The 20,130-nt window shown below is 58.5% G+C and overlaps 3 protein-coding genes across 10 annotated transcripts in view; all 3 read right to left on the reverse strand.

Annotated features, from left to right (window-relative positions):
* Nucleotides 1-23: 23 nt before the first annotated feature.
* On the reverse strand, nt 24-2,314 carry TTC9B (tetratricopeptide repeat domain 9B). The gene is made up of 3 exons (XM_036095074.2): nt 1,885-2,314; nt 1,144-1,326; nt 24-237 (listed from the first exon to the last, which is right to left on the reverse strand). The coding sequence occupies exons 1-3, from the start codon at nt 2,297-2,299 to the stop codon at nt 128-130; spliced, it is 708 nt and encodes a 235-aa protein (XP_035950967.1). The 5' UTR covers nt 2,300-2,314; the 3' UTR covers nt 24-127.
* Nucleotides 2,315-4,800: 2,486 nt separating this feature from the next.
* Nucleotides 4,801-8,748, reverse strand: CCNP (cyclin P). The gene is given in 7 exon segments (XM_036095065.2): nt 4,801-5,044; nt 5,681-5,832; nt 5,943-6,212; nt 6,666-6,821; nt 6,899-6,988; nt 8,184-8,385; nt 8,387-8,748. Coding segments are annotated over 7 exon segments (1,095 nt in total). The 5' UTR covers nt 8,446-8,748; the 3' UTR covers nt 4,801-4,878.
* A 2,871-nt stretch (nt 8,749-11,619) lies between these two features.
* Nucleotides 11,620-20,130, reverse strand: part of AKT2 (AKT serine/threonine kinase 2) — a 49,073-nt gene continuing 40,562 nt past the window's right edge. For 5 of the 8 annotated variants that reach the window (XM_078062808.1, XM_078062804.1, XM_078062806.1 and 2 more), the window contains 8 exons: nt 20,016-20,081; nt 18,907-18,975; nt 17,869-17,991; nt 16,541-16,669; nt 16,149-16,363; nt 15,597-15,684; nt 15,386-15,488; nt 11,620-14,125 (listed from right to left, as the gene is read on the reverse strand). In XM_078062808.1, coding sequence (XP_077918934.1) covers nt 13,695-14,125; nt 15,386-15,488; nt 15,597-15,684; nt 16,149-16,363; nt 16,541-16,669; nt 17,869-17,991; nt 18,907-18,975; nt 20,016-20,081 — 1,224 coding nt within the window. In that variant the 3' untranslated portion in view covers nt 11,620-13,694. Of the gene's footprint in view, nt 14,342-15,385; nt 15,489-15,596; nt 15,685-16,148; nt 16,364-16,540; nt 16,670-17,868; nt 17,992-18,906; nt 18,976-20,015; nt 20,082-20,130 lie in introns of all 8 variants that reach the window. The other 3 variants (XM_078062809.1, XM_078062810.1, XM_036095050.2) reach the window with 3 other exon arrangements.

The raw sequence follows: 20,130 nt of genomic DNA on the forward strand, positions 1-20,130 counted from the left end.
CACAAGAACACCACACAAAGAGGTTATGGTCACCAGTGACAAGTGCTTTACCAGCAAACACACGAGTCGGGGGGAGTTACATGGTGAGGTGGGAGTGGAGGGGAGGGCAAGCCCCCCTCTGCTGGCCTTAGCCAACGACATCCCGAGTCCCGGCCCCGGTCCCACTGTCTTCCCGCTGGAGGCTGCAACGGTTCATCTTCAGCTGAGTCAGCTGGATGTAGCGTAGGACATTGGTGTCTGCAGGGGAGGTGGGCACGGCATTATCTGGGTGTCCCGGGGCAGCGGGTGACATCTGCGCCGCAACAGCTCACACCTCATTGTCCCCAGCCTTCAGTGGCTCCCCCGCACAGCTGCTCTTGCCAGAGCCCTTCTCCCAAAGCCCCAGCCACAACAAGCGGAACGGGGGGCCTGTCACCCCTCCATACTCTTGCTTTTGCTGTGCGCTCCGCCAGGAACGCCTCTGCTCAGACGCGGCCGGCATACTTCTGCCCACCCTCCAACAACTGCGACAAGTCTCTTCCCTCCAAACCTCTCACCAAGAAAACTCATCTTGCCTCTGCTCCCACAGCCCTGGGTCCTGTACCTGTCCTGTTCCCTTGTCATTGGCCCTCAATACAAGACTGATATTGTGTCTGTCCCCCCCCCCCACACACACACCCTATGATGTCCTAGAGGGCAAGCAACAAGCCTCCAGCTCTGCCAAGCCTCCCCACCCCGACCCCGACCCCACCCCTGCAAATTTCTTAGCCGTGTCCGCCCTGGGGTCTGCCTCCCTGCAAGTGCTCCGTGAGCAGTGGGTTGGTGTGTGAATGGGTTAGTGAGTGGATGAATGAGAATGGGGGGTGGGTGGAGATGGGGGGTGAGTGGGTAGGGAGTGGCTGAGTAGGTGAGTGGGAGGCATCGATGAGTCAATGATTGAATAGATGGGAGGTGGTTCGGTGCATGTCAGAGGAACAAGGGGGAGGGGAGGGGAGGGGTGAGTGAATGGCGGGTGCGTGCCTGAGTGGGTGTGTAAGGAATAGGTGGATGGAGAGGTAAATGCTGGGGAGGAGGCACAGCTCTGCCTCGAAGCAGTTCTGCCCTGATCCTCCCTTGTTTGTTTCCTCTGCTCTAGCCCCTTTCCCTGCTTCGTCCGGCCCTCACCTGTGGGCTCCCGGCTGCGGGCCTCCTGCAGGTAGCGCAGCGCGCGTGCATAGTCGCCCAGGTGGTAGAAGGCAATGCCGGCGCGGTAGGTGGCCTTGAAGTTGCCCTGCTGCTTCTCCAGGACCTTGAGACAGTACTCGCGCACCCGCTCATAGTTCACCAGCTCCGACTGCAGCAGGCAGGCTGCGGAAACACCGGGACCGGTGGTCGCAGAGCCTGGCGGCACCCCCGGCCCTCACCTGACTGCTAGGAGCCAAGGCTTCAGGCTGCAGGAGCCCCCGGCCCGTTCCGGTGGCTGAGCCGGGCCTAAGAGATTGCTCAGGCCACCTGGGCCGCCGATCTGCTGACCAATCAGGATAGAATCAATCTGCGCCGCCGCTAGAGGGCGCGAAAACACAGACAAGCGCTCGCGGGCGATTAGCTGGGAAGTTTCTGCAGGGGAGAGTACTAAAGGCGATCTCAGGTGAGGGATGGGGCCTTGAATCGCTAATCCAGGGTAAGATTTTCTCACCTGAGGTTCGCAGGTGACAGCCCAAAGCCCATTTCTTGCATCCCAGCCCTTCCATCCCTGTGTTCCCCTACACCCCAACCCCTCTCCTTGATAAGCTCTTGGGTCTCCCTTCACAAACCCCAGGTCTGCGCCCTTCAAGCCTCCAGCCCCCCGACCAAGGCTTCATGGTTGCCCGTCACTCCCCACCCCTCTCCGTAGGCACCCTCTGCGCCCCCCCGACGGCCCCATACCCGTGAGAGAGTCATAACATTCCACCTCCGTGTTCTCCACCAGGCGCCGCTGCTCCTCGCTGAGGCGGGCTGGCCCCGGGCTGCTGGCGGGCCCGGGGGAGGGGGCGGGCAGGCCTCCAGGGCGGGCCCCCTGAGCCGCCTTCAGCTGCAGCAGTGCCCGATGATACTTGCCGATGGCTTCCCGGAACTTCTTTTCTCGGTAGCAGCGCTGGCCCTCCGCCTTGAACGCCACGGCGGCCCGCAAGCTGCTGTCGAGCGCCGCGCCCAGGCCCCCCGACGGCTCGGGGGCAGGGCTGGGCCGAGCCGAGCCATGGCGGGGGCCCGGGCCCGGCGGGGAGAGGGCGGGAGGCGGGCGCGGCGGAGGCTCCGGGGCAGCGCTGAGCATCAGCACCGGGGACAGCGCGCCGCGCTGCATTGTGGGAAACTCCTGCGGCCGCCGCTGCAGCTACCGCATCGCCCCCCGCGGGGCCGGTCCCCACCCTTTCTCCGCCCCCGCACCTCCGGCAGCCGACTCCGCCTGCCCCCTATGGGTCTGGAGAACCCCTCAGGACTTTCCCTTTCTGTCCTCCAAATCAGCCCCAGCCCTGGGGAGAGTTCAACCGGCCTCTCCCTTCTTCCCACTCCCCTTACCTCCCACCCTCCTGCCTGCTCTGCTCCCCCCTACCCAAAGCTCCCAAAGCTTTCTGGAAGGAAAAGACAAGTCTGGGGGAAAGAGCCGGAAGATAGCAACCTCGTGGAAAGCAGGTTTTCAGATCCCTAGGCATTTCACATATTTAGATAGGAACACGGGTTATGGGCTCGGGCTGCCCAGATTCAATTCCCTGCTTTTATTTCTCACTAGTGGTAGTACTTGGGCAAATCACCCGGAACTCTCTATCCTCCTCAGTACCGTAGGACAATGATAGCAACTTGGAAACTCATTTGTTTATCTATGCAACGAACAAATATTCACTGATATCTCTTCTGTGTCCAGCTCTGGTCTGGGTGATGCTGAGAAAGAGCAGGGACTGGGACAGCCTCAGCCCCTACCCTCACTGAACCCCTAGTCCAGCGGGGAGACAGACCAGTGACCAGACAGTGACAGCCCTGATAGGCTAGCCTGGGAAGCTCTGGCAAAGTGGCCAGGGTGGGACGGGAAAGGCATAGGGGGTCGAACCCTGGGTGGGAGAGGCACAACGGGCTGTGAAGGTCCAGAGGAGGTGCCTGCCCTAGACTGAGGTGGTGAGTGAAGGTTTCTTGGAGGAGGGGATAACTCAATGAACAAAAGAGATCTGCTTCTTGCCCTCCTCGAGCTCACTGACTGGGTAGGAAAAGCAGTGGGAACGCAGACAAGCCACAGCCCAGAGTGAGCAGCACAATAATACAAGAGTGTACAGAAAAGGAAGCACGTGAGAGACTTTTAAGAGAAAAACAGGGTGAATGAGACAGTTGATCTTCAACCCTCCTTAGCTGCTTACTTGGTGGTGGGACCTTGGCTTCCTCCTTGCCTTCCTTCTGTGTAACCTGGGGATAACAAGTGAGTTTACTTCAGAGTAGTTGTAGGGACCGAATCATGTTATGCAGATAAAGCCGTTAGCACAGGGCGTAGCACAGGATGGACAATGAACAACCCGTTTCTTATCACCCATGAGACTGTGAGGTATGTGATCCTAAGTGCCTGGCTGAGTCAGCATCCATGTATAGTTGTTGAAGGAATGAGTGAGTGAATAACTTTATGTGCTTTATGTATTACCACCCTCCCCTGCACCCTGCAAGACCCTGGCTTGGGCCTCAGCCCCAAGCACCAAGCTTAGATTTCCACTCTCCCCTCCCCCTGCACTGCACATTCTCTTCTTGGAGGCCACATGGCAGGTCCCACCCGACAGGTCCAAACCTGAACACAGCACCTTCCATCCCAATGGCCATATTTGCTTCTATCTCTCATCGAGCTTTGCCGAGTGGGTCTCTCCCCCTCTCTGGTCCTCCAACCTTGAACATCTCCAGGGCAAAAACTTCCTCCTCTCTTGCACCTCCAAACCTAAGCTTGGTTAAGAGTCTAATATATTCCTGAGGTTGGATTCCTGAGATCACCTCGGGCGTGTTTTTAATTTAAAAAGTGTGGAGATCCATTGATTTATAACAAATATTTTCTGAGCACTTACTAAATAGCTAGGTGCTGAGGGTTCGGCAGAAACGGGGGACAAGTGTACCTAGCTCGCAGTACTGCTAGGATGCAGTGCTAGTAATTCTGTAACACCTACTAGGTGTCAGGCACTGTCCTAAAGCTCTACATCTATATTATATTAACTCACACCCTCATTACACCTCTATGAGACCGGTGCTACAATTTATACCCATCCACACCGTGGCACTCTAGGGGTTAAGTACATCAGATCCCATTTATAGAACACTTGCTACCAAAAACCCATACTATCACAAACTGATGACTCCCACAGGCCAGCATGTGATGTGCTGGGCTTGTGCAACCATTAAAAAATACTGAATTAGTTGCTAACATATGGAAGTAGAGATACTTATGGAATTGTAGATTTTCAGCTTCACTTGAACAAAATCTGAAAATCTGGCCACATCGAGGTAGCATTCCTTATGAGTGGGGCAGCTTCCCACAGTCCCCATCCCTCCTAGTTTCTTCCCAGCCCTGAGGCCGAGAGCCACTCGGGTTGCCGCATCTCTGTCCATTTGTCTCCAGCAGACGTTTGCGCTGGGGAGCCTAGTTTTAGCTCGCCGAGCCGCGCTTGCGGAAGTCCGCCAGTGCCCCCTGGCGGAGGGGTCCAGAATTTGCATCGTGTCTCCCAGCCGCCATTAAGGGACTCGGTAAAGAGCATCCAATCAGAAAGATGAGAAGCCTGGGGAGTAACCAATCAAAAGCGAGAGAGGGGTCGGAATTCGCCCAATGAGGACGGAGAGCGCTCAGAATTAAAAAAAAAAACAACCTCTTTTATTGAAGTGGGAGACGGATACACACGGACAGTCTTTTTTGATGGGGTCTCGGGCTCAGGGAGGCCCGGGCTGGGGGCGGCGGAGCAGGCGGGCGGCGGCGAGGCTGGTGCCCTGGCGCTGGGGTCGCGCGTACTTGAGGAAGATAGCGGCGCGGCCGGGCGCGGGGCCTCGGAGCGCGGCGCGGGCCATGCATGGCTCGAGCGGGCGCAACTCTGCGGGGCTAAGACGGGGAGGCGGAGAAACTGAGGCGGGGGCAGGGGCAGCGGTGAAGACGACCTCTTCTCGGAGCGGGGGGGCTCGAGGCTGAGAAGACACGTTGCCTGGGGTCCCCGAGGACAGTTCAGGGGCTCCCTCGAGCCAGTGGAGAGCCGGAACCTCGGGGAGGGACGGAGCGGGGCTGAGGATGGACAGACATCCAGCTCTACCCCGGGGGAGGCGGGGGGGGGGCACGGGCTGGGAGAAAAGAGGACTCACCCTGGCCTCCAGTGACCTGGTTAACAAAGGGGGGGCGCCCCTCTGGCAGTTGAAGGGACACCCCATTTGCGGCCACAAGGGGAGCTGGGGGACCCGAGGTTGGCAAACCTCTCATTCTCAACCCTGGAACGCAGTTCGGATCTCCCGAGGCCCGGAAGATACGCTATCTTCCACCCAGGGGCAAGGTTAAGGGTCCCCAAATCTGGACAAACACCTCATTCTCTGACACCCCCAGACTAGGCAGACACACCATTTTCTCTCACACCCAGAAAAATCAAGTCTGGGTGCCCCCCTCCATTGTCTCTCATTCTCTGAGAGGGGAAAGACAGTGAGCAGGAAAGTAGGTTTCTGTAGCCACAGAGGCGCTCCCCTGGAGCCGTACCTGTAAAGCGAGGGCGCGAGGCCGGAGCCCGCCCCGTCGAGCAAGCGGTGCGCCAGGCTCAGCGCCGCAGCTGCGCGCCGACCGGGCTCCCATCCTGCGGCATCGGCCTCCAGCAGAGACAGCTCCAGAAAGTAGGTGGCAAGTAGCACCACCTGCCAAGGCCCACCGGGAGATCAAGCCACGCCCCTATCCCGGTACAGGCCACGCCCCTACCCGCAGGAGATTTGCCCCTCTGCCCCTCTGCCCCCTTCCCCCCCTGCACCTGGGGGCTGCTCCCGGCCAGCGCGGCCAGTAGCCCGAGGCAAAGTAGCGGGCCCGGGTGGTGCAGCCGGAAATCCAAGCGGCTCAGGATGCGGCGCTCGGCGCGCAGAAGCTCGGCCCGCGAGAAGGAGCCAGCGCCCAGGAGGCAGAGGGAGGCCGACTGCGGATGGCGGGGAATGAGGTGGGAGAGTCTTGGACCCCGGCTGGTTGCTCCCTGCCCTGTAGCGCCTGGGATCGGTTCAGTCTCCGTCCTGAACCTCGATTTCCTGGTCTGTAAGATGGGGCTATTGATTTGTTCTCTGGAAGCCATGGAGAGCACAGGCTTCAGAATCAGAAAAACCTGGGTTCGACTTCAAACCCTACCATTTTCACACTGTGTGACATGGACATCACTGAAACTCTGAGACGGAGTTTTCTCGTCTATAAAACGGAAATAGTTCTCCGTACGTCACCTGGCAGCTCTGATAAGGCACGGAGTTCTGATCAGGCACTGACTATAACTGTTCAAAACTGAGTCCAAGTCCCACCTGCTTTGGGCAAAGGTATTCCTCTCTCCGGGCCTCAGTCTCCTCCTCTGCTAAAGGGACACATTGTATCTGGCCTCATACAGATATGCTGGGATTCCAAGAATAGGTAAAGCGCTAGCTCGGCACACAGGAGGTGTTCCCATCTGTGACGCAACGAGCGAGGGTTCCACCTTCCCAAGCCCCACTCCAGAAAGTACCTCGGGAAGCACGCACTCTTCCATCTTGCAGGCCACGAACAGGCAGGCCACGCCCAGCAGCTGCAGGCGGTGTAGGCGCACGCGGCCGGCGCGCAGGTAGGAATCCAGCAGGTGCACCGCCAGGTAGAGCGTGTCCCCCGCCAGGCCCAGGTACTCCTGGGGAGGGGCGTGAGTGACCACCAGGGTTCTAGGCTGCGACGCGGGCTCAGCCCTGCCCCCTGCCGGATACGTACGTGCACCTGGATCAGCCAGTCCACCACTAGCGCGCGCATCTCTGGCGTCACGGTCGGGGGCAGGGCCCTCCGGGGCAGCGCGCGGCACACCTGCGGTTGGGCAGGGACGGCCTCACTCTCTCCACCTGTGCCTCGGCTTCTCGCCTGAGCTCCAGCCCCCAGTGCAGCAGCCTCCTCGCACCAACTGGCCGAAGCCTGAGCGCCTCACTGAAATTGGCCTCCAACGTCTTCTTCCAAATGTGTTTCTATTCCTTATCCCCCATTAGAGCCTTGGACTTTGTTCTGGACGCCTCCCTAATCCACCTCTCCAATCTGTAGCCCCCATGGCCACGGCTCCTCCTGAGCATCTCCCCCTGGGTCTCCAGACCACTAGCCGTCACCAAGCCTCAACCCATCCTCCTCAGAGCACCCAGAAGGGTCTTTCTAAATTACGAAACTGGCCAAGGAACTCCCCAGCTTAAAACCCTTCCACGGCTTCCAGTACCCTCAGGAGAAAACCCTAATTGCTCTCTCAGGCGCTGCCCCCTGCGCCAACACCACCTCTCCCCTCTCTCCCTTCACAACCCATACTCCAGCTACACCAGCCTTCTCTAGCCCTAGACTAGGACAGGCTTGTTCCTACCCCAGGGCCTTTGCACTTATGCTCGGTTCCCTCCACCTGGAATGGTCCTTCCCCAGCTCCTTGCACTGTTGAAACAACAGCTCAAATTCCCTGGACTTTTCCTATACAGAATTCTCCCTGCACCCATCCTGCTTTGTGTCAGCCCTTTATGGTCCTCTTAGCATTTTCAGTCTGGAGATGTCTGGTGTTCCCTTGTGTGTTCTGTTTGCCTCCCTAGGCTGCTGGTACCACAAGGGCAGGTATTCACCTGTATCTCAGTTCCTAAGAGTCCCTGGCTGGGGAGAGACACTCCCCACTTCACTTTCTTCAACAACTTCATGCCTGCAGTATTTCGTCGGACAGCGCCTAGCCTGCACAGGTGTCTGCGGATGCCCGGCCCGCACTGCAGTCTCCCTTCTGCTGTTACCGCCTACGTTTGCTTGGTTGTCCACACCGAGAGCAGACTATGTTGTTCATCACAGCACCCCCAGGGCCTAGAATATGCTCAAAAACATCTGTTCATAAATTGCTAAGTGTTTGTGAACGAATACATGCGAGGGACAAGTAGGAGGGGCTGCAGGGAGGTGGGAGTTTGGGAAGCCTTGTGGGGTGGGTGTTGGGCCAGCCGCCAGCTTTCGCCTCGTCTAACCCGAACCCCTCTGCTGCCCTCCGGGGCGCGCTCACCATGACTTCGGCGAAGATGTCCCCAGCGTACTCGCGCTCTCCCTCCAGCCCCAGCGCGCTCAGCGCCTCCGCCAGCCCCGGCGGCGCGCACGGCCCAGGGGGCCTCTCCTGGCTGCCCTCGGGGATGCTGTCGGGGTCTGGGGCGCTGGGAGGGTTGGGGGAGGCGGCGGCGGGACTCTGCAAGGGAGAGGGGTGGGGGTCAGCGCCTGGAGAGAGGCCCGGGCCGGGAGGCGGGACCCTGGCTGCTGCATCTCACCAGCATCCTCCACGCTGGCGTCCGGGGACCAAGCCGAGCGCCCCTCTTCCTGCTGGAGCGAAAGACCCGCCTCGCCGCTTTAAACTGTGCCTGCACGCATGCGCGCTGAACACGCCTCACCTGGGCAGGTGCAGAGGTGATGGCGAATGCTATGCAGGTTGGCTCTGGCCCCTCCAAACCTAAGGTCAGGCAGCTGGAGTCAAATCCTCTTCCTGCTACTTACTATAAGATCAGAAACAGCCCCTCCGAGGCTCCCTTTCCTCAGCTGTAAAGTAAGGATTTTTTCAAAACTACTAAGACAAGTGGCCAGCGATGGGTCTGGACTAGCGCAGCGAACTCCTCACTGCTCCCTGGTTCCCATACCCCACAGTCTGCCCCCCCCACCGCCCCCATGCAGCCAGAGGGATCCTGTGCACACCCAGTCAGATCGAACTCTGCCTCCATTCAGAACTCCATCGTGGCTCCCATCTCCCTCAATTTCAAAGTCCACGAGGTCCTTTTTGATCCTCCCACCCATCCCCACACACCTTTGAGTTCATCTCCCAACCCTCCCCCAACTCGTGTCTCTCCTACCACACCAGTCTCCTGGCTCATTCTCACCCACACCAGGCACGCTCCTACCTCAGGGCCTTTGCACTGGCTGTTTCCTTTGCCTGAAATGCTCCTCCCTCAGAGATCCCTCATTTAAGGTATTTACTCAGATGATACCTTCCCTGTGAAAAAGGCTATCCTGAGAATTTCCTATCACCATTCTTTGTAACTTACTCTCTCCTTAGCACTTACTGCCTGATCTTATTTACTGCCTCCCTCCCAATGAGAATGTGAACTCCAGAAGGGCAAGGCTTGTCTGGTGTTTTGTTTTGATTGCTGTATTCCCAGTGCCTAGAACGGAGTTTGGCACATGGCAGGTACTCAGATATTTGTTGGATGAGTAAGTGAACAGGCTGCACATAACTTAGAAATGGTGGCCTGGAGGGCCTCTCTGAGGAAGTGATGTTGGAGTGAAACCTGAAAGGCAAGGAGCCAGGAATGCAAAGGGAGGGGAGAATATTCCAAGTGGTGGAAATAGCATGAGCAAAGGCACCGAGGTAGGAAAGGGGTTGCTATTTTCAGGCACTGGGAAGTCAGCAAGGCTGGAAAAGTGAGCAGAGGAATGTGAGATGCTGAACCAATGACTTCCTGTCACACTTACTATAGTAACACCCAAACTCCTTACCTTGGCCACATGGTCCCTTCGGCCCATTGTTACCTCTCTAATCCCATTTCCTTCTGTTCTCCCACTCCCTCGTTCTATTTGACACACCCTCTTTATGTTCCCCAAACACATCCAGCACCTGCTGGCCTCAGGGCCTTTGTGCTTGCCCTCCCCTTTGCCTGAACACTCGATCAAAACCTAGATATCTACATTTTCAGAGTATCTCTACACAAGATACTAACTACAAAGGGAAAGTAGGAACTTTCCAGTGGAGACACCTGACAAGACACCACCTTAAGCAAGGGATCAAAGTCATCACCAGTCATGGGACAGAATCTCCTCTCCCTCTTTGAGAGGATGCAGGGAGAAGGGCACATTTCTCAAATTTCCTGTTAAAGGTAGCTTGACTATAACCGTGAGGAAACACCAGGCCACAAGCCGTAACTGAGGCACATTCTGTGACATAACTGCCCTGTAAGTTTCAAACCTGACAACCAAATGCAACAGGAGTCATCAGCCAGGGGACTGTTCTGTGTACAAGGACAGGAGTGGGACCATTAGTCAAATTTGATAAAGACCTGAGAGAAGAGGGTTGTTTTCAGTATTCACTTCCCGACCTGGTTAATTGAACTGTGGTTGTGCAAGAGAATGTTCTCGCTTCAGGGTGGGTATGTAAACACGGAGCGGGAGGAGGGAGTGAGCAGAAAATGGTCACAGGAACCTGTGTGAAGGGTCGATGAGAATGCTTTGTACTTCCTTTGAAGTCAAATTTTAAAGTAGGATTTATGGGAAGCTGCAAAGAGAGAACAGAGTTCCCCTGCACCCCACACCTACTTTCCCCTACCAAACTCTTAGTGTAGTGCATTTCTCACAACCATGGACCAACTGGGATACCACCCTCATCGCCTATCAAGGGCACTTCCTGCCAACAGGAGTTACATGGTTGATGTTGACCTTGATCACCGGCTGACGTAACGTTTATCAGGTTTTTTCATGGAAAAGTTGCTTCCCCCCTTTCTATACTGTCCTCTTTGGAAGGAAGTCACTTTGCAGCCCACACGCAAGGAAGGAGGGAGATGCTCCCCCACCTTGGGGGCGCAGCATCTACAGAAATTAACTGGAAGTCCATTCAGTTACGTCTGTTCCAGCCATTTATCATTTATCTGCCCGCGAACTCACTGATTGTGAACTTTGGGTAGAAGCCGGCGCTATGCTATTTCTTTTGCTGCTCCAAGTACTCTCAGCCCAGCGGGGGTACTTTCCACGGACCCCCAGGTCCCTTCACATACCCCCCATCGGGGAGGATCTGCTTAGCCCGCTTTTGAGCGGGTCCTTCCTTCGGGACACTACAAGGTGCTCCAGGCCTAGAACTGTGTTTAGTACTATTCTTTGGAAGTTTTCTTCTCCAAGCCTGCACCTGCAATTATTTTATTTAAAAGATAAAGGTAGGGGCGCCTGGGTGGCTCAGTTGGTTAAGCGACTGCCTTCGGCTCAGGTCATGATCCTGGAGTCCTGGGATCGAGTCCCGCATCGGGCTCCCTGCTCAGCAGGGAGTCTGCTTCTCCCTCTGACCCTCCCCCCTCTCATGCTCTATCTCATTGTCTCTCTCAAATAAATAAAAAAAAAAATCTTTAAAAGATAAAGGTAAAAATCTGTGAATCAGCACACTCTGGAAAGCTATCGGACACGTATTAAATTCCAGCCGCCCTAGAATGTAGGCCACAGCTGGGAGGCAAGCCACGCAAAAACCAAACCAAACCAAACCAAACCGAAGGGAAAGAACCTTTATCCGGTGCCATGTGCATCTGCAGAGAAGAAACGAGCGAGCACCAGGATCAGCACTCGGGAGCTGGGATCCAGGCTCATTTTCATTTTACTTGCTTCCTCAGACTTTGGTGTTGCTCACGTTATTTTCACACACACACCACGAGAAATTTCCCACAAGCACATGACAAAAGACAGATTAATCCACTCAAAACTAAAGGTTTCCAATTGGTAAAACTTTATTATTAAAATGCTCCCAGCTGAAAGTCCCTTTGGGAAAAGTTCTACAGAAGGAAGCACCACTACAGCAAGGGAGCTATGTTTGCCCGAGGGAAGCGGTTCATCAGCCTGTGGGCCCCGCACCGGGGACCCGGGAGCCGCGAGGTGACCCAGCGGACTGAGGTAGGCTCAGGATAGCCCCCGCTGGACAGCAAGGGGGGTGACGCGAAAATGAAAACGAACTGGCCCCGGCCTCCTCAGGGGCCTCAACTGGAGGGAAAACTAGAAGGCTTTTCTCTAGAAGCTTCTCTGCTGCTTGTCTTATGACCGCCAGGACATACTTTTGTAATTAAATAAATAAAGTCCACATGAAGTGAGAAAAAGCCACGCATTCCTTGGGTCTTAGCTGCAGCAAACGCAGATTCCTATGCACCGAATCTGACTTTTCTGCTACCCTCACTCAAGATCTCTGAGACTCCATGCATGTGAAGAAGCCCTACCACCTTCTGGCAAAGTCTGACATTCAATTCACCTGTGCGGAGGCCACCCTGGTCCCCAGGTGTGGGCAGAGTGACTCAAGCACAGGAACCCCAGGCTAAAGGGGGCGGCCGTCAGAGGATCGCAGAGCTGTGAGGGCTGTAACCAGAGGTGCCCCAGCTGACAGCCACCACGATTCCCATTCATACACCAAGGACTGTGTTGGAATTTGGGGGCCTCAAGGCTCCCTGGTTTAGCCTAAGTACGGAGAAGACAACATGCAGGCGATGCCCAGCTCTAGGGCCCAAGGGCCCCATGCAGTGAACCCACTCCCTCACTTCCAGGGCTCAGTGACGCCTCGCGCACCCTCCTTGTTGAGACCCACCCACCCGACTACACCACCTTTGTCCTCCCCCCCTTTTCACCTGGGCAGCTTCCGAAGACCTGGCATGGTCTCTGCCCGCCGTACCCGCACACCCCAGGAAGCTTCCCAAACCCCTCAGCAGCTTCCACCCACAGGGGTGCCCACCCCGACGGCCAGAGGGCGAGCGCGGCTCCAGGTGCCCAGGTCCCACCACAGCGAACGTGTCCCGGGCGCGGGTCAGCAGGGCCAGGCTCCGGAGGCAAGGAATGGCCCAGGGCGGCGGGCCCCCGTCTGAAACGAGTGTCTTTATTGCTTGTACCGTACAAATGGGAGGAATGGGGAAGTCCAGTAGGGCGGATAGAGAATTGTCAAATAAATGACATACACACACAGAAAGGAAAAAGACCCCCCCACCCACCCAAACCAACCCTGCACCCCACCCTAGGATGTCTCTCTGAACTACCTAGTACAGGAGGTGGGGCGGGAGATCAAAGCCACAACTAAATTCCACACACCCGGAGATGCTGGGGGCAAGGGGGGGAGGGGGGCTGGGCAGCAAATGGACCCCAGGTGTGGCCCCACCAGGCCAGCACCCCTCCCCTACAGGATGAAATGCTCGGGCCGGGGACAGGGCCCAAGCCCACACACACCACGCATTCAAGGCCGGGACACGCTTGCCCTCACACACACACACACCCAACACGCATGCACACACACCCTACCCCGTGTGCATCCTCATCCCAGACGCAAGGGGCCATCCACAAACACAACAGCCTGAAGCCGCACACACGTGCCCACAGCACTGACACACGTTCACCTTAAGGCTGCAAAACGTGGGGCCCAGGGAGGGGGAGGGAGGAGAGGGCCCTGGAGCCTCCCCTGCTCAGAGGCCGCCCCCCCCGTATGTACCAGAGACCCCCCCCACTCCCATCCCCTCTTCGACCCCAGTCCACGGGGCCCAACACTGTCTCGGTGCGAGATGTGTAACAGCAGAGCTGGCGGCCCCCTGCCCCCATCCTTGGCAAGGGCTGGGGCCGGCCGGGGGCCCAGCAGGAGTGAAGGCCGACCGGAAGCAAGCCCTGCTAAGGCACAGGATGGGGCAGCAGGGAGGCCCATCCCCAAATGTTCCTCCTGCCTCATCCACAGGGTCAGGAGAGCAGCTGGGGGGTGCTGAGGAAGGCAGGGCAAGGAGGCAGTGCCCATCACCTGGGCCCCCCTCATGCCCCACGGGGCAGATCACGCCCCATCTACACGAGGGATCCCCGAACCCCCAACCCCGCGGCTTCCAAAGGCCCCCTGCCTGTCCCTGGACATTATTGCTTTTCTGCCCCTGTGGGGGAGGGGCCGGGCCCGACCGCCCGTGCACCAGGGCACTGTCCGCCGGGTTGTGTGTCCCACGAGGTGTCCCATGAGATGGCAGCGGCGCAGGGGCAGGCGCCCGGCCAGAGACCTGGGTGGGGCCCGCAGCTCCACGCGCCGCCCCTCGCTGGGGCTTGTGTTGATTAAAAACCGGAACCTCTCCAACCGCCCGAAGGCCTGGTCCTGGGGCGGGCAGTGGAGAGTCTCCCAAATCCAGGTCTGGGCACAAAGGTGAGGACAGGACAGGATCCTGGAGGCAGGGCTGCTGGGACCGCTGAGGTGAGTTTGGCAGAGGGCTGAAGAAAAAACTGGAAATGGGGTGAGCAAGTGAGGGATGGGGATGCAAACAAAAAAAGGCAAAATATAAAGTCTAAGAACAAAGAGACAGGCCCCCGGGGCGGTGACGGCAGCTGAGCGGGTGTCCGGTGGTGGCGGCGGCACTGCTCACTCGCGGATGCTGGCCGAGTAGGAGAACTGGGGGAAGTGGGTCCGCTGGTCCAGTTCGAGGGAGCCCAGGCTGTCATCTGTGGGGGGCGGGTGGAGGTGGATTGGGGAGAACGGGCCTGCAGAGGGCCCAGCACCCCGAGTGCCCTCCCGGGAGTGGGCAAGGGGAATGCAGGGAGCATGAACCCCCAGCCGACGGGCCACCCGTGGGGACGGGACAGGGAAGACCTAGAGACTCCCGCTGACAGAGGCCCACCCCCGACCAGAGCCTGGGCCCATAAGCTGCTCCCTCCGACAACTCCGCTCCCCCCTCCGGCGCCACACTCTGGTCCAGCCCAGGCCTCGCCCTGTCCCCTGCCCTGGCAGCCACTGCTGCTCCACCAATCCAGCCCCCAGCCGCCCAGGTGCACTCCTGCCCCCCCCCGCACCAAATCTTTCCCGGCTCCCCACACAGCAAGTCCCTGCTCTTCCCAGAGGCCCCCAAGATCCTCTTGCTCCGGCCCTGGACCCCTTTCTCCCCCCCGACTACTCCGGCCTCTGCAACACTCCTACTCCTGGGCTCTACTCCCACATGCCATTCCTTCTGCTCAGCTGCCATGTCTCCTCCTCCAGGAAGCCACCTGCCCTGACTCAGAGGCCAGGTCAGGCATTTCCTCTGGGTCTCCCCAGTCCCTGGGCTTCTACACCCTAGACCTAACCACTCTGGGCTGTCACCCCACCTGGCCCGAAGCTCCCTTAAGGCAGGGCCAAGGCTGTCTCAGTCACTGCTGTGTCCCCAGCAATGGGTGAGTGAGAGCAAGATAACAGGTGCAGAATCAATGCACCAATCCGGCCCCAAAGACAGCTACGAATGTGCCATCCCGGCACTGACAGCTTCCCATGTGCCTCCTGCCCAGACCTCTCCCCCCTGAGCTCTGGAATGTGCTGTGGCCAATGGCTCCCGGTGACCTTCACTGGGTCCAAAGGTGCACCGCCCAAAGGCAAAAAGCCCTGCAAGCAAACTGCAGGCAAACTGCCCAGCCTCGGGGAGGGGGCCCATGAGCTTACTCTCCAGAACTGGGTCAAGGGCAGACCCCACCCCTCCACACCCAGCGAGGGCCCCCGAGGGAGGGCCAAACACTCACAGCGGTCCGGGGGCGTGATTGTGATGGACTGGGCGGTAAACTCATCATCAAAGTACCTTGTGTCAACCTCAGAGGTGACCTGAGGTTTGAAGGGTGGCAGAAGCTGCAGAGGAAAGGAGCCCAGACTCAGGACCCTGGGAACGGGGGAGCTGGCCAAGGTCACCCTTGAGCGGCGGGGCTCCTGCAGGAGCAGGTGGGTGGCGGGGCTCACCTTCCTCTGTACCACGTCCTGCCAGTTGATGCTGAGGAAGAACCTGTGCTCCATGACCTCCCTGGCATCGCTGGGCCCCCCGCCGAGCCTGGGCAGAGAAGGCCATGAGCACCCGCCTCCCAGGCCAGTGGGTTCTGGGCAAGAGGCTTTCAGCGCAGGCCCTGCACAACCTTTAGTGATTCTGTCCCGACCACAGACCACTTTGAAGAGGAGGAAACCGCGGCTCAGGGAGGGAGGGCTCACAGGCCCAGGGTCAGAGGCCAGGGAGCTTGCAACCTGGACTCAGTCCAGAACACAAGCCAAGAGGGCAGGCTCAGTCACCCTCAGCCAGGCTCCGGGCTGCCCTCTCAGTGTTCCCAAAGAACAAGTGGGCAGAGCGCTAAGGACAAGCCTGGCCCCAAGAGAGTTCTCCCTAGGCACCCGCGGCAGGGATGACTGCAAGTGCTGGAGGGACAATACGCAGGCACGCGCCTGTGCACTCAGCCCCTCCAGGCTGAGGGGACAGCCGCAGCAGGAGGCACTGGGCTAGGCAGGACAGACTCCAGCCCTCACCTCTGCTTGGGGTCCTTCTTAAGCAGCCCAGCAAGCAGGGACTTGGCCTCGGGGCTGAGCGTGCGCGGGAAGCGGATCTCCTCCATGAGGATGAGCTCGAAGAGGCGCTCGTGGTCCTGGTTGTAGAAGGGCAGGCGGCCGCACATCATCTCGTACATGACCACGCCCAGCCCCCACCAGTCCACCGCGCGGCCATAGTCGTTGTCCTCCAGCACCTGAGCGGGGAGGAGCAGTGAGGGGCCGGGCCCAGACACCTCCCACCCCCGGGGCCATGGGGCTCACAGGGACCCAAGGAGGGCCATCCAAGGGGTCTGAGCTAGGGACACCACACAGGTCTGAGGGCCCCTCCTCCCTTGGCCTTGCGCGCCCGGGGACCTCCAAGCCGCAGGCACCTCGGGGGCCAGGTACTCGGGCGTCCCACAGAAGGTTTTCATGGTGGCCCCGTCACTAATGCCCTCTTTGCAGAGGCCGAAGTCAGTGATCTTGATGTGGCCATCTTTGTCCAGCATGAGGTTCTCCAGCTGTAGGAAAAGTCCATATATCGGAGTCATATCATCCCAAGGCTTTCCGCCAGCCACCCTCCTGCCCCCCAAACCCATGCCCCAGCCATTCCCTGGGAGGGCTCTGGCCTGGGGTGATAGCTGTCATGCCAGGTCCTTCACGTTGAGCACGGCGCACACCCCCAGCACAAGGTTAAGCCCTTGAGGCTCAGAGGGAGGCCAACCCCCAGGGCAGCTAGAAAAAAGCCGGGGTAGGAGAGATGGGAGACAGGCCCTGCCCACCTGCTGCCCCACTGTGGGCTGCAGCTTCCCAATCTGGCATGTGAGCAACACTAGCTTTCTTCCTCCATTTTTTTTGTTTTTTTTTTTTAAGTAAGCTCTGGGCCTAATGTGGGGCTTGAACTCCCAACTCTGAGATCGGGAGTTGCATGCTCTGCCTACTGAGGCAGCCAGGCGCCCTTCTTCCTCCACTTTTAACTAAACACAAATGGGCAATTTAATGGGCCTTTGTGGAAGCTCCACCAGGTGAGACCATTCCCAGACCCCCCAAACCCCCCATGTGCCCCTTCCCTGTTACTAACCATCCCCCCAGCTGAGGAAAACCTCTGCTCCTCCGCTTTTCTTTACAGTTCCCCCACCTAAGGATGCCCCCTGTAAAAACACAGCCACGTGCGGTCCGTCCCGGATTCCCTTCCACGTGAGCCTGGGCGGCGCATGCGCACAGCCACGGGGGTTCGCTCAGTAAGGGCTGCACAGAGCCTGGCCGCAGGCCCTGCAGTGCATGGGCCCTGGGGCTGCTTCCAGCCTAGGGCTAGTGTGAACAGTGTTCCGGCAGCGTGTGTGTGCCCAGGCTCTGAGGGGGACACAGGGCCCTGCCCCGGCCGTGCATAAACACAGTGCGGAATGGCTGGCTCAGAGGGCACACGGACAGTCAGTTCCAGTGGATTCTGCCCAACTATCTCCTACGGTGCTTGGACCGATATGACCACCCCCCAAACCCCCGCCCGACTCCCTGCACAGAGGTGTGTGTTCACCAGAGGCTCGGAAAGGCCCGCAGGGCGGCTTAGGCAGGAGGGTTGGCAGCCTACAGCAAGGTGGACTCAGGAACACCCACAGGGTAGACCCTCCCGGGATGGGGAGGTCCGGAGTTGAGGGCCTAGGTCCGGCCTCCCTGGTGTGAGCCCTGCGGCCCCGGGGCCAGGAGGCAAGCACACGCTCACCTTGATGTCACGGTACACCACGTCCCGCGAGTGCAAATACTCGAGGGCAGAGACGATCTCTGCGCCGTAGAAGCGAGCCCGCTCCTCTGTGAAGACACGCTCCCGGGACAGGTGGAAAAACAGCTGCGAGAGGGAGGAGGTCAGACCTCAGCCCAGAGGAGCAAAACACAGGACCCTGCCCACTGGCCCCCAACACCGAGCCCAGTGACATGGTGACACCTACTCCAGGAACCTTCAAGTGACAGCGGGAAGAACCAAGTGAGAGACGGTGAGCAGGGAAGGACTCCCGTGAGGAAAACACGGAGCGAAGGACAGTCAGGAGGCGTCAAGGAGAGAGTAAGGAGGGACAGTGTGAGGGGACGGGGGAACGAGGGAGTGACAGCAAGAACACGCAGGAACACAAGTCACGAGCAAGTGACAATAAGCCGTGAGACCAATGGGAGAGATGAAGCCAACGATCTGGAGCCAGTGGGTGACACCTGTGTGCAGAGAGGGGTGACACCTGTGTGCAGAGAGGGGTGACACCTGTGTGCAGAGAGGGGTGACACCTGTGTGCAGAGAGGGGTGACACCTGTGTGCAGAGGCTGTGAGGCACGAGGAGCAGGTGACAGCCTGAGCTGGCGCAGCCCAGTGACGACGACGAGCGGCGGACTCCTCCCAGCAGGAGAGCTTGGGGAGAGCAGAGCACCGACCGGCCTGCCCGCGCCCCTCCCCATACAGTTTCCTTGCAGCCTCACAGGACGCCCTCCCTAGCTTGCTGGCCACCCACCCCCACCCCTCCACACCTCTCAGCGCCTGCGTGTGCATCCTACCCGACTCACTAGCTGGGTGAACTTGGGCAAGCCACTTAAGCTCTCTGAGCCTCAGTCTCCTCGCCTGCAAAATGAAGGTGATGATGCCTGCCTCGGGGGGGGGGGGGGACAAGGTGACATCCAGCAAGGCCCCCGCCACCCCCTCCGTCTCACCCACAGTTCCCCTCTGCTCCCCTGACGCTTGGGAAGGAGACGTGGGAGCCCTGGCTGGGGAGCTGAGGCTCACCTCACCCCCGTTGGCGTACTCCATCACGAAGCACAGGCGGTCGTGGGTCTGGAAGGCGTACTTCAGTGCCTGTGGGGCAGGAAGGTGGCCAAGGTGGGAGGTGGGAAGAAGGCAAGCTCTCTGCTGATTCTGCAGGTACACCCCCCCACCCTGGCAGCCGGGGCTCAAACTTCAGCTTTGCCTTTTGGGGTACGTGAGTGAGCTTGTGGCCCTGAGAGCAGTGAAAGGGCTACTGGGCTGAAGAATGCTGTCTTCAGCCTTCAGCTAAGCTTCTGAGAGGCTCGGCCAGGGAAACATTCAGTTCTGAGCCACCAGAGCTGTTTTACCTTTCCTCTCCAGTCAGGCTTGTTGCACGCACATGCGCACACACGTTTGGTGGCTGGGAGTTGGCAGTAGCTTGGGAGCCAACCCCAAAGACAGGATGCACAAGTGACCTGCTACAATAAACAGCAGTTCTCAAACTATGCTCTAAGGAGTCCTACAGAAAGTTCCTCAGAGAACCCGAGTGACCCCTCTGCTCATGACAAGTCTACTATTCTCTGTCTTCCACATCAAAGTACCTCACAGAATTTCATTTGAACAAGTGCCATGGCTTAATATGACACCTGGACAGCCACTGAGCTAAGGAAACGACCCATCTCATAAGCCATCCTCCAGCTGGTCTACTTAACTGATGGCTGCTGGCCTTGATGGAGACTGTAGCCCAAAGAGGTGTCTCCTCAGACTAAGCTGACAGGCAGCACAAGAATACATCTCCTTCTAGGATTACATTTAAAAACAGAAACAAAAAAATAATGTTCCCACTTTGACCAGCAGGGCTAAACGCTCTAACTCATGAAGAGTAGCCATGCTCTCCTGGAGCCATCTTGTAAAGTGGTATCATCAGTCAGCTGAAGCACTGCCATGAAGCCACCATCTGTGAAGAAGCTGCCACCCCCTGGGTTTGGTTCAGGCCATGTGGTCTGGCCCTGGCCACCTGGCCGACACAAAGTCCGTGCTTCACAGCAGCAGGACTGGGCTCTTTTCCTGAGGCCCGTCTGAAGCAGGCCTCTCATGGAGCACAGGGCACAGGGAGGCCAGGCCCTGCCTGAGGGGGAAGTACCACTCACGGTGAGGAACGGGTGCCTGGTGTTCTGGAGGACCCGGCTCTCGGTGACCGTGTGGGCGACTTCATCCTGCAGACAGAGGCTGGGTGAGGGGCTGGCGGGCAACACACCTGCCCCC

The sequence above is a fragment of the Halichoerus grypus genome, chromosome 15 (genome assembly GCF_964656455.1).
Source record: "Halichoerus grypus chromosome 15, mHalGry1.hap1.1, whole genome shotgun sequence".
NCBI lineage: Eukaryota > Metazoa > Chordata > Mammalia > Carnivora > Phocidae > Halichoerus > Halichoerus grypus.

Bases quoted from the DNA above. Each gene is read 5' to 3' on its own strand.
- TTC9B (XM_036095074.2), bottom strand. From the start codon at position 2,299: ATGCAGCGCGGCGCGCTGTCCCCGGTGCTGATGCTCAGCGCTGCCCCG. The intron at 1,327-1,884 runs GTATGGGGCCGT...GTGTTTCCGCAG, and splicing joins ATGTTATGACTCTCTCACGG to CCTGCCTGCTGCAGTCGGAG. The intron at 238-1,143 runs GTGAGGGCCGGA...CCTCCCCTGCAG, and splicing joins CCGCAGCCGGGAGCCCACAG to ACACCAATGTCCTACGCTAC.